This window comes from Pan troglodytes, chromosome 4, assembly GCF_028858775.2.
Source record: "Pan troglodytes isolate AG18354 chromosome 4, NHGRI_mPanTro3-v2.0_pri, whole genome shotgun sequence".
In the NCBI taxonomy this organism is placed as follows: domain Eukaryota; kingdom Metazoa; phylum Chordata; class Mammalia; order Primates; family Hominidae; genus Pan; species Pan troglodytes.
The window spans coordinates 174,577,411-174,590,719 of NC_072402.2; the positions used below are offsets into that span (position 1 = coordinate 174,577,411).

Below are 13,309 nucleotides of genomic sequence, written 5' to 3' on the forward strand. Positions count from 1 at the left end.
GCAGAGTTGGGGAAAAGAGAGAAAGGGGCTAAGAATAGAAGGACTATAAAGAAATCAGTCTAGAGCCTTCAAATTGGCATAGAAAAGTAGTGTAATTAGTTAAGAGAATTGCAGGATGTGACCGCATTTCAGAAATAATGTAAATGAGATTTATGCCAAGATAGCTGGCCTGGACAAGATGACCTCTAGGATCTCTTCCAGCTCTTAATATTCTGGGCTTCTATGAGATGCACATCTGAGAACTTAGAGATACTAATAAAATTTCTCCTAGTCTTCACTTATAAAAGAGCTAAAAGTTCTCTGGCAAGCTGTCCACGTACAGTCTCACTCATGTGGTTCATCTCCCTTATGCTGGCAACCATCAGAGGAGAATACATAGCAACATATAATCTCTCACCTTTGTGAAGCAGGTACAGAGTTTCCCTCTTCAGAAGTTTCTTCAACAATCCCTTGGGAAGACTGCAAAGAAATACGTAGTATCTTAAATATACAGGCACAGGTGAACTGGCTTCTCTTCCTTTTTTAAAAAAATTTAATTGTTCAATGTTCTCCCTCAACAATTAACAAGAAGAAGAAAATATTTTCCATAAGCCAGTAAGTGTCAGTAAAACAAGCACATCCTGTAAAGTCAGAAGACTGGTATTTAAATCAGAACTAAATCACTTACTAACTTTGTGACTGGGTAAATGACATCTGAATCTCTTTCCTCATCTTAAAATGGGTATTAACAATTGCCTCACAGAGTGTTGTGAAAATTAAACAAGATAATGTACACAATGCACTTCATAACATGCAAGACCTGTATCAATATTAATTGGTAAGTCAAATGAATTATGATTTCAGAAAAACAATCAAAAAGTTTGCATGGGGGAAAGGAAAATATAGAGAAAAGTTCAATTGTCAAAGGAAATACTGAGTTGAGATAAACACTGCAATCTATGATCTTTGAGAAAAACCAAGCCATAACATAGGACATCTAAAGGGAAGGTTACAAAGATTCTTTTTGCTACAAATCTGCCACTATGGTTTTTGTATCTGGCTACAGGATTATCTTTTCAGAAATGTAATGAATAGGGACTACATAAGCAAAGATTATTTTCATTGATTCAAAAATTATTTTCATTGATTAATGGTAGAGTTGATGCAAATACCAACTCATTAAACATACATGCACAGAAGATCACAGAAAAAGCAGCTACTGCTGCCTTAGGCAGACTTCTGAGGAAGTGCCTGGGCTGTGAGGCTTCTTCCACTAGACATAAAGCTACCAGCTGAAGTTTTCAAGGTTTCCTAATAAGATATGAATAACCTAAACAAGTTAGGCATCTCTTTATGAATCTCGCTACCATGATGAAATACACTTAAAAATCAGGAATAGTTGAGTTTTCAGTCAAAAGGAAAGTTGTACAATAATAGGGAATATAGTCATTATGAAAAACAAGACTTAACCAAACTACCAAAGGACTAAAATACAACAGCAATAAATACTTAACCTGTCTCTTCCTTTGAACTCAGGGGTGACAAGGTTTTTATTGAACTCTCAGAAAGAAAGAAAGAAAGAAAGAGAGAGAGAGAGAGAAAGAAAGAGAAAGAGAATGCTGACACCTAGTGTCCATTTAACAGAATTTTATAATGACTAGCCTTGGTCTTCAGATGCAATCAAAGCACTAGTAAGTTAGTTATAAGGCACCTCCATCTCTGCCTTAGGCTAAAGCATATCTCAAACCTTCTCAGTGTAATTGTTTAAAAAAATTATTGTGCTTTGGCCAGGCGCGGTGGCTCACGCCTGTAATCCCAGCACTTTGGGAGGCCAAGGTGGGCGGATCACCTGAGGTCAGGAGTTCAAGACCAGCCTGACCAACATGGAGAAATCCCGTCTCTACTAAAAATACAAAATTAGCCGGGCATGGTGGCTCACGCCTCTAATCCCAGCTACTTGGGAGGCTGAGACAGGAGAATCACTTGAACCCAAAAGATAGAGGTTGCAGTGAGCCGAGATCGTGCTATTGCACTCCAGCCTGGATGACAAGAGTGAAAACTCTGTCTCAAACAAACAAAATTACTGTGCTTCTATTCAGTGCCAGGCCTGTGCTAATCACTTTACATTCCTTATCTCCTTTAATTCTCACAAGCAACTTAAGAAGCAAAAACCATTAAATTATTTTAAAAATAAGTGAAACTTCGAGAGGTTAAATAATTTGCCTTAAGTCATATAGTTGGTCAAAATCGTAGAGCTGAGACTTGCCTGACTCTAAAATCCACACGCTAAAAACTATTATATTGCTTACTCAGATGATCCTCTTCCTAATCATTTCAATGTAGAATCCCAAGAACGTCTTCATTTCAATACATTATTTTAATTTAGAAATTTATACCTCAATGGCAGTAATCTGAACATAAAGTGAGGTTCTTCCAGAATATGAACACAGGATAGCAAAATAAGCAAATAAAATTTAGACTACCAAATGTAATCAAGGTGAACATGAAAGCATGCCAGAAATAAAAATTTAAGGAAGCTATGGCCTAATCAAGACATCTTCCTGGAGAAACAATATGTTAATAAGGAAGGGATGGTTTGCATTGAATCTTAAAAAAAATTCAAAGAATTATTATCAAAGGGTATTTTTAATACTTAAAAGTGAAAATGGGGCTGGGCAGAGTGGCTCACATCTGTAACCCCAGAACTTTGGGAGGCCAAGGGGGGCGGATGCCTTGAGGCCAGTAGTTCAAGACCAGACTGGCCAACATCGTGAAACCCCATCTCTACAAAAAATACAAAAATTAGCCAGGCATGGTGGTGCGTGCCTGTGACCCCAGCTACTCGGGAGGCTGAAGCAGGAGAATCACTTGAACCCGGGAGGTGGAGGTTGCAGTGAGCTGAGATCGTGTCACTGCACTCCAGCCTGGGTGACAGAGTGAAACTCCATCTTTAAAAAAAAAAAAGTGAAAACGAATAGATAAATCATCTGGTCATCACAGAAATGTCCTCTATTGTGTGACACTGGTAGTTTATTAGGTTTTTCCACAGACTAGTTGAACCATCCCTTAAAAATTCCATTTTCTGATTATTTCAACCCTCCAGATACTGTCATTCTAGAAGACAGTAGATACAGGTCTGAGTATTCTGGTCACTGAAAATGTCTCTATTCCATAATAAATTAATAAATTGTCATTTTGTATACATACATCAGCGTGAAGTTTGGCAAATCAAAGTCAGTTCTCACAACCCCACACAATCTGGTCATTTCTGATTAAAAAAAAAATTCCAATATCTGGACTGAAAAATTAAGTATCAGATTCTGAAAAGCAGTAACCACATTAACATACTACCCCTTCCAACTCCTTGCCATAATGCTCTCAAGGTGATCTACAGGCCTTCATTAGCAACTTTATCTTGTCTCAGTGATGCCAAAAACCAGTTATCATCTGATTCTAAAGCTTTAATAACCTTAATATAGACTAAGTTATGTGCCCCAAAGTGAATGTTTTTCTGAGTCCCTATTTTTGAGACTCTCTTGCTATCCCTATCAACCAAGAAGTCTCAAATACAGGCAGCTCCACCAAAGCTGTGTTCAATAGAAAATGTTTAACAAACGAATTCTTTCTACCCACATTTCCTGAAAGCAAAAGATTGAGAGGTAAAATTACAATCATAGGACCTTCATTATTTGCCTATAAAATTAGTTGAAGTTTGTTTTTTAAAGGTACAATTATTTGTTGGCAAGGCTTCAGTGAACTAGATATTCTCATACATTGCCAAATGGAGAGAACACAAATTGTAACAGCCTTTCTGACAAGCAATTTGGCAATAAATATCAAGTCTTTTTGTTCATAATTCTTTAACCCATCATTTTTATGGCTCATGACTAAGTACACTGATGAGGAATAAAGAAAAGTTTCATATAGAAAGATATCACAACTGAAATATCCAGCAATAGAAAAATGTTTAAAATATTATGGTAAATTCATAAACTGGAATATAATATAGCCATTAAAAGTGAAATATATAATTTAACATGAGAAAATGTTTACATGATATTAAAGATACAAAAACAATATGATCTGAACCATACAAAAAATAGGTAATATTCTTTAAACTTTTCAGCATTTTTTAACATCTCCAAGTGATTTTTTTATTAAAGTTAATGTCTATACGCTTACTAGGTTGTCTGCCTTGTCTGCTTTCACTGAGGACTGTCCCTCACCCCTCCCATTCCCATTAGCAGTGGGCTTACAGCCAATTTGACAAGTAACCTCCGTCAAGCCACAGCTGACTGGGCTACTGACACCAAATGGGCCATAAATCCTTTCCTGAAAATTTAAAATTTGAATTGGGAGAGATTAAGTCTCCTGTAACCCATAATAAGTTTGAGAGCTATAGAATCAGTGTCTTCAACCTACACCTGAAAAACAAAAGCAAAAGAGTGCCAAGTCTGCAGGGAGAAAAATGAAGCAGACACAATATAACCATGAGATACAGAAAAATCAGATGCCCAGTACCTTCTTTGGGCCTGGTTATAGTTCTATTTTAAAACTTCTGAGGCCAGGCGAGGTGGCTCATGCCTGTAATCCCAGCACTTTGGGAGGCCAAGGTGGGTGGATCACAAGGTCAGGAGATCGAGACCATCCTGGCTAACATAGTGAAAACCCTTCTCTATTAAAAATACATAAAAAATTAGGCGGGTGTGGTGGCGGGCACCTGTAGTCCCAGCTACTCAGGAGGCTGAGGCAGGAGAATGGCGTGAACCCGGGAGGTGGAGCTTGCAGTGAGCCAAGACTATGCCACTGCACTCCAGCCTGCGCAACAGAGCGAGACTCCATCTCAAAAAAAAAAAAAAAACTTCTGAGATACCTCGTTTCCTTATAAAGTCCTCTTTTAATTTTTTTATTTTTATTTATTTATTTTAGTAGACACAAGGTCTCACTAAGTTGCCTGGGTTGGTCTCAAACTCCCAGGCTCAAATGAATTCTCCTGCTTCAGCTTCCCAAAATGCTGAGATTATAGGCATTAGCCATTGTGCCTAGCCAAGTCCTCTTTTTAATTAAGCTAGCTTAATTCAGTTTACTGTAGCAAATAGTATTAACTGATAATACTACCTGTAGTATTTGGCGGTCTGGTCATGAAGTTAAGAGTCAAAGAACTTCAATCTAATTAAGACCATCCACTAGATTTTGACTTCTTCCAGGCTACTGCAAAAGCAGTACTTTCAAACTTGACACAACACAGAACTTGACACAATTCTATGATCTAGAGCTCTGGCCCCTGGGATCTTTCAAGCTAACAACTTGAATTACGATAAATCATTAAGTGTCACTCTTTGGAGTTAATGTTAATTTTAAGAAGCAGCATCTCCAAATTGGAAAGAACAAACTAAACATTTATCATAAGCATCATGTAACTTTCCTTTGGAAAAGAAACCAGTCACTAAAATAACTATTTCTTAAAAATGCCTTCTTTGCTGATATACCTTCAGAAAAAAAATTTCTTTAAATAAAAATGCCTTCTCTTCCTAGACAACAATCTTTCCAGAATGTGAATGAAGATGGTTACTAGGAAATAATGATTCCTAGAGGCATCTCCCCAGTGAATGACCTTTGATCCCTTAGAGAGAATTACCAGTTGTTCAGTGCCTATGCTATGCATTGCAGTAAACATTTTACACAAATTCACTTTAATCATTAAAATAACTGTCGAAAGATAGGAATTGTTATTCCCACTGTATAGACGTGAAACTGGGATTCAAAGAGGTTAAGTGACTTGCTCAAAAACACACAAATTACTTAAACACAAAAATCAGAACTCAACTCCAAATCCATGTTCTCTATTCTATGAAGCTCCTCAAAGTTACCATTTCTTGAACCTTTATCATAACACAAGAAAGACAGAATAACATAATAGTAAAACAAAACCAAAAGTCAAAGTCTGGTAACAGAAATAGCAAGAAAAGACAGTATAGTCATAAAACAGAATACTCTTTAAAATTACAATTTATATATAAAGAGTTTATATTATTGCTTTTATAATATTCAAAGGGAAAAATAAGATATAAGCTTTCATACACAATATAATCTAGCTACGTCAAAAAGAGCAAACTAAAAGTACCAAGATGAAGATTGGTTTCAATAAATTATTCAAAACCACTACAAGCAAAATAATAAATATACACCATTATGTAATGGGAAAAAATAACTGGGAAACTATCCATACTTCATATCACAAAGGACTACTTTCTCTACTATATAAAGGGTATCCACAAACCAATAGATTATCAAAAGAAAAAATGATCATAAGATCTAACAGACAGAAAAGGAAATACAAATGGGTCTTAGACATGTGAGAAAAAAGTTCAGCCTCACAAATAGTAAGAGATATGCAAATTAAGACTACACTGAGACGCCATTTTTCATCTCTCAGACTGGCAAAGATCAAGAAGTCTGACAATACTGCATTACTGTGGGTATGGAGAAACTAGTATTCATACACTGCCAGTGGGAATGTAAATGTATATGATCTCTATGGAGGGCAATTTGGCAACAGCTAATGAAATTATAAATACATTTTTTGGTCCACCAATTACAGCTACAGAAAATTATCATATAATACAAATATCTTCCATGTGGATGAAATGTCTTCTGGACATTTTACTATCTGTAACAGTAAACTCTGACTAATCCACACATGGTATTTTTCACATCCAAAAAAAAAAAAACAGATGAAGAAATTCTTTATATACTGTTATGTAATGATCTCATTAGGATATTAAATGAAAAAAGTAGAAAATAATGTGTAAATCATTTGTGTAAAAGAAGGCAGGGAAAAGAAAATGTATTCTGCTTGTACCAGATAAAGTATCTTGGAAGGATACACTAGAACTAGTAACACAAATTTGAGTCCAGAGAGGGGAACTGGCTGGCTGGGTGATAGGGAGAAAAGTTAAAACTTTTTACTTATATATTTTTGAATTTCGAGCCGTGTGAATATTGTTACCTATTCAAAAATTTAACCTTTCAGAAATAATAATAATTTTTAGACCAGGCGTGTTGGCTCATGCCTACATTGCCAACACTTCAGGAGAACAAGGTAGGTGGATGGCTTGAGTACAGGAGTTCGAGACCAGCCTGGGCAACAAAGTGAAACTCAATCTCTACAAAAAATATAAAAATTAGCTCAGCGTAGTAGCGTGCACCTATGGTCCCAGCTATTGCGACAGGCTGAGGTTGGGGAATCGCTTGATCCCAGAGGTGGAGGCTGCAGGGACCCAAGATGGCATCGGTGCACTCTAGCCTGGGTGACAGAGCGAGACCTTGTCTTTAAAAAAAAAAAAAAAATTTAAACAAAAAATAAATTATGGTTTATCTATGGTAGAATAAGTCATCTATTAAGAAATGATCTAAGATAAACTATAAAGTAGGGAGAGGAACAAAACTTAACACAGAAGAGTCTTCATTTTGTTCAAAAATTTTTTTCATGTATTTTTGTATGCATAGAAATGATGATTGGCCAGGTGTGGTGGCTCACGCCTGTAATCCCAACACTTTGGGAGGCCGAGGCATGCAGATCACAAGGTCAGGAGTTCAAGACCAGCCTAGCCAACATGGTAAAACCCCGTCTCTACTAAAAGTACAAAAATTAGCAGGGCGTAATGGCAAGCACTTGTAATCCCAGCTACTTGGGAGGCTCAGGCAGGAGAACTGCTTGAACCCGGGAGGTGGAGATTGCAGTGAGCCGAAGATCGCGCCATTGCACTCCAGCCTGGGCGACAGAGCGAGACTCCAACTCAAAAAAAAAAAAAATGGTAGTTTTTTTCTTCTTCATACTCTCCTGTACTTTCCTAATTTTCTATAGTGAATATGTATTACTTTAATAATCAAGGAGGGGAAGACCACAAAAATAACAGCTAAAATAATCCTAGTTTTAATCTGTGAATAAATCATCCTTAATTACAGCATCACTGACCCTTACCTGACCATGACTGGTTGTTGGTTCTTCCTCCAACAAAAGTTTCTCTTTCAAGCTTTTAATTGAGCTTTCCTGGAAATCCTTGGTTTTTGAGTGCCAGTCAGATGCCCTAGACTCCTGCCTCTCCTCTTTGTCTTCATCTCCCATATCTTCTGAGATGCATTCATTTTTTTCACTAGCCTGCTCTCCTTGGCCACATTCATTCTGGATCAGAGAAGGAGGTCTAGGTAACACTGGTTCCCCAAAACCTTTTTTTTTTAGGAGCTGCCTCTGAGCCATTTTCAGGCTCTTTTGATAAACCTCCAACTGGCAGAGAATGACCTTGGTATACTGGTTAGGGTCTACTCCATCAGGGCAGAATGGAATACCCCAGAAGTAGTTCACAGTGCCCCCAGTGTCCTGGAGACCTTTGGCATCTGCTAGGGTAGGTAGACAGTGCCTAGATGTGTCCCCGCTACCCTGGACAGCTTTGAGAAAAGCAGAACCCCTCCCAGTACTTTCCTGTGGCTTCCCACACTGTGTGTGCTCAGCCAAGTGGCCAGTACATCTGTCAAAAGATTTAACGTTCACATTCTCAAACACTGGCTGGCTTGACTGGTCCCAGCTTCCTGAGCTGCCAGAGACCGGCTCCTCTTCAGTTTTTTCAGTGTGGTCCCAAGGCTCCTCTCTTTCCTCAGCCTCGTTTCCCTGACTGATATGTGAGCCTTTAAACAGTGATGGAGGTACCAGCTGCCATATGCCTGTAGGTATTTGAGAAAAAGTAGGGCTAAGGACAAACTTTTTTATTAAGAGGGCTTGGTAAGCTATCACTTACCAAGAATTACATAATATGGGTAAGAAAGGCTCTTCTTTGGGTTTAACCAAATGTTGGTTTTTCCTTGGAGATAAAAGTATGCCGGATATTCTTATGATCTCAACTACTTCCTGATTTAACTTCTTTATTATCACCAAAAGGATCTGGGGTATTTCCGTATATCTACTCTCAGCATGAGATCCCTGTGGTACAGTTATACTTGATGAATGGAAGGAGTCAGAACAGGGAGACATGCCTTCAGTGAGCCCAGAGTCTGTGGTTTTCTCTTGGTGGGACTGGGAAGACGGTCCAGTGGCCAGAGGTCGAGATCTGGTAGCGGAAGCATCAGAAGGCCGGCAACTCTGAAACAAGTGATCCCATACCAGACCAGGTTTATTATTAAAATAACTATATATGAAGGGTCACAGGAAGGACAAAATGGGAGGCCACCATTCATAAGACTTTCTCTTTCTAAAACGTAAATGGCTCAATTTAATTTCACAGCATATGCTGAATGTCTATGTGCAAAGTGTTGTACTAGATCACTATACTAAACCCTTTTTTAAAACAGGGAGGCAAATGGCATAAAAAGATGGTTCAGGACCTGCCACTGGCAAGTATCCTTCACATTTAAAATCATTTCAGGCTGGGCGAGGTGGCTAATGCTTGTAATTCCAGCACTTTGGGAGGCCGAGGCAGGCAGATCACCTGAGGTCAGGAGTTCCAGACCAGCCTGGCCAACATGGTGAAACCCAGTCTCTACTGAAAATACAAAAAATTAGCTGGGTGTGGTGGTGGGCGCTTATAATCCCAGCTACTTGGGAGGCTAAGGCAGGAGAATTGCTTGAACCCAGGAGGCGGAGTTTGCAGTGAGCCGAGATTGTGCCACTGCACTCCAGCCTGGGCAATAGAGTGAGACTCCATCTCAAAAAAAAAAAAAAAAAAAAAAATTCAGTTGTGCATATTCAAATGACAATTTAACTTTATTTCATTATTTTTTTAAAACTGCCCATTCTTTCTTCCCATAATCCACCTCTAGTTCTCATTCCCTTTGCTCTCCCACAAAACTAGAGAAGTTAGCATCTTATCTTGCTGCCTTCTGGGTTCTTGGTATTCAGTAAGTCTTTTCAGAAGCTGTCAACTTATGATAATTCTTTCAACCATGAACTAAAAAATCCATGGGGTGCAAGAAAACTCTTTCATACAGAATTAACAAAATACTTCAAATTGGGTTAACCAACAATTCAACACAGACTTTAAAAAATTACTATGGGAATTCTTGTTAGGTGAAAACCCTATAAATGACTACAGCTAGTTCCTAATGCAACTACAACACCACAGAAGTCGAAAATATAGCTGATCAATCTCCACAAACTTTTGCAACATGGCATATTTACATTCAGGCTTTCAGCAATGGCTTTCCTCAAGAGCTCCTCTTCTTCCTCCTCCTGGCTGTTCACCTCCCTAGCTTCCTGCTCACTCATTTTGAGAGCCAGAGCAAACTGTTCTTCTTCTGTCATCTCTGTAAGAGGATAGGGAAAGAGAAGGAGGAACACCACAACCACTGAATAATCATGGACGCAAGAAAGAGAATTATTAAACTTTTCAACTGAAGACACTACCAGACCACTTAGTACAATTTTATAATCTTGTAAATGAGGAAAACCCCAGAAGGTAAGGTGTTGGCCAAGATAATTAGCAGCAGTTACAACAAGAATCCTGGGTTAACTAGGCTGTAAGCTCCCATGAAGGCAGAGTTTTTACCTACACTGTTCACTGTTATACCCCCAGCACATAAAAAAGTGCAGGGCACATGGTACGTAATAAATATTTGCTAAATGAATAAACAGAGGAATTAATGCCCACTCCAGAGCTTTTTGCTAAATATCGCAACGCTTTATGCTCAACATTTAGCCAGAACAATTTTACTCTTCAGAATCCTCTGATTTACCCAATAGAAAAGAACATCCCTAGTGACAAGAATGTGGTCTCCAGACACCATTTTTCATTTAAAAGGAACCGGGGTACACTGAAGAAATGGCTGGGTCCCAAGTCCAAAGCATGAAATGAACAAGATGAGCTAGAATATTTGTCACTGTATTAGACACTACTAGACACTATTAAGCAAAGACTCTATTAGACACTACTAGAGTCATATAGAAAGAACTTAGGAGCCAATTAAATAAAGTCCTCACTGGCCAAAAATGGAACTGAAGCATCAATAAAGATAATGAATGCAATGCATTAAATCACATCAAATATATTTAAATCTGTAAGTTAAGGCCAGGCGTGGTGGCTCATGCCTGTAATCCCACCACTGTGGGAGGCCAAGGTAGGAGGATCATGTGAGGTGGGGAATTCGAGACCATCACGGACAACATGGTGAAACCCTGTCTCTACTAAAATACAAAAATTAGCCAGGCATGGTGGTGGGTGCCTGTAATCCCAGCTACTTGGGAAGCTGAGGGAGGAGAATCACTTGAACCCGGGAGGCGGAGGTTGCAATGAGCTGAAACCATGCCATTGCACTCCACCCTAGGTGACAAAAGCAAGACTCCATCTCAAAAAAACCAAAAACAAAAACAACTGTAAGTTCATACTAATATTTTTAAAAAATACATAGACTAACCAGTCACTACTGAAGAATGTCAGTGAATCCACTATTTGAAAACTGATAAAATAATAGAATTGCTTTTATCCTACTTTTTCTACACGAGCTATACTACTGGGTAACCAAGCAGACTAAAAGCTCCTCTTTATAGAATTATTACAGGCCAGGCGCGGTGGCTCATGCCTGTAATCCCAGCACTTTGGGAGGCCAAGGCAGGCGGATCATGAGATCAGGAGATCGAGACCATCCTGGCTAACATGGTGAAACCCCATCTCTACTAAAAATACAAAAAATTAGCTGGGCATGATGGCGGGCACCTGTAGTCCCAGCTACTCGGGAGGCTGAGGCAGGAGAATGGCATGAACCTGGGAGGCGGAGCTTGCAGTGAGCCGAGATCATGCCACTGCACTCCAGCCTGGGTAACAGAGCGAGATTCCGTCTTAAAAAAAAAAAAGAAAAAAAAAAAAACCTATCGAATTATTACAGCTAAAAAACGTAAAAGAAATGACAGAATTAGAATATGACCATTTTGGATAATGTTTATGGAGGGGGATTTGGTAATGTCTAACAAACTACATAAAGTTACCCTTTAACCTAGCAGTCTCACTTCTAGCAACTTACCCTAAAAATGCACTTCCAATTAAAAGGAGTATATATGCACATTTTTCATTGCAGCAATGTTCAAATTTGCCAAACACTGGAATCTATTTAATAACCATAAACTGTGGTACACACACATACAGATATAAAAAAGAACAAGGAATATATCTATGGACTGGGAATAATATGATTTCAAGGATATGTTATTAAGTAAAACATAAAGTACAAAATAATTTATGGATAATATGCTACCTTTCACGTAAGAAAAGAGAAATAAGAAAATATACATACACCTATTTATTTGTACAGTGTCACATAAGAAGGATAAACCAGAAATAGGCTGGGCATGATGGCTCACACCTGTAATCCCAGCACTATGGGAGATCAAAGCACGCAGATCACCTGAGGTCAGGAGTTCAAGACCAGCCTGGACAACGTGGCGAAAGCCTGTCTCTGCTAAAAATATAAAAATTAGCCGGACATGGTGGCATGCACTTGTAGCCCCAGCTACTCTGAAGACTGAGACAGAAGAATCCCTTGAACCCAGGAGGCAAGCCAAGATCACGTCACTGTACTCCAGCCTGAGTGACAGAGAGATTCTCTGGTCTCACAAAAAAAAAAAAAAAAAGAAAGAAAGGAAGATAAACCAGAAACTAATACAAACGATTACCTACCAGTGGTTGAGAACACAGTGAAAGGGACAAGGGAGGAAATGACACTTCTTTGACTATACCTTTTTGTATAACTTTGACTTATGGAATCACACAAATCTTAAATATTTTTTAGTAATATGAAATCAACAAGTACAGGGGATCACTAAAATTGAATCCAAATATAAAAAATGCACCCAACTGAATTTGAAATGACCTTAATGAAAATGAAAACATATCAGAATCTGTAGGATGCAACAAAAGCCACATTCATGGGGAAATTTATAGTCTTCCATGTTCGTATAAGGCAAAATTTTAAAATCAGTAATCCAAGTTTCCCACCTTAAAATGCTAGAATATAAACAGTAAAATTAACCCAAGTAATAGAAAGAAAAAAATTTAAAGAACGGAAAGAAATCAATAAAATGAAAGATGGGCATACAACAGAGAAAAAATTAAACAAAAAATCAATTCTGGCCGGGCGCAGTGGCTCACGCCTGTAATCCCAGCACTTTGGGAGGCTGAGGCAGGCGGATCACGAGGTCAGGAGGTCAAGACCATCCTGGCTAACACGGTGAAACCCCGTCTCTACTAAAAAAATACAAAAAATCAGCCGGGCATGGTGGTGAGCGCCTATAGTCCCAGCTACTCACGAGGCTGAGGCAGGAGAATGGCGTGAACCCTGGAGGCAGAGC

The 13,309-nt window shown here is 38.6% G+C and overlaps 1 protein-coding gene across 20 annotated transcripts in view; it reads right to left on the reverse strand.

The window, feature by feature from the left end:
- The window catches only part of UIMC1 (ubiquitin interaction motif containing 1), a 117,886-nt gene that overhangs the window by 53,334 nt on the left and 51,243 nt on the right, over positions 1–13,309 (reverse strand). For 12 of the 20 annotated variants that reach the window (XR_010156804.1, NM_001280463.1, XM_063810164.1 and 9 more), the window contains 4 exon segments: positions 10,151–10,275; positions 9,010–9,115; positions 7,964–8,700; positions 398–459 (listed from right to left, as the gene is read on the reverse strand). Coding sequence is in view for 19 of the 20 variants with exons in the window: in NM_001280463.1 (NP_001267392.1) it covers positions 398–459; positions 7,964–8,700; positions 9,010–9,115; positions 10,151–10,275 (1,030 nt within the window). In the remaining variant the exon portion in view is untranslated. 20 annotated transcript variants of the gene reach the window in all.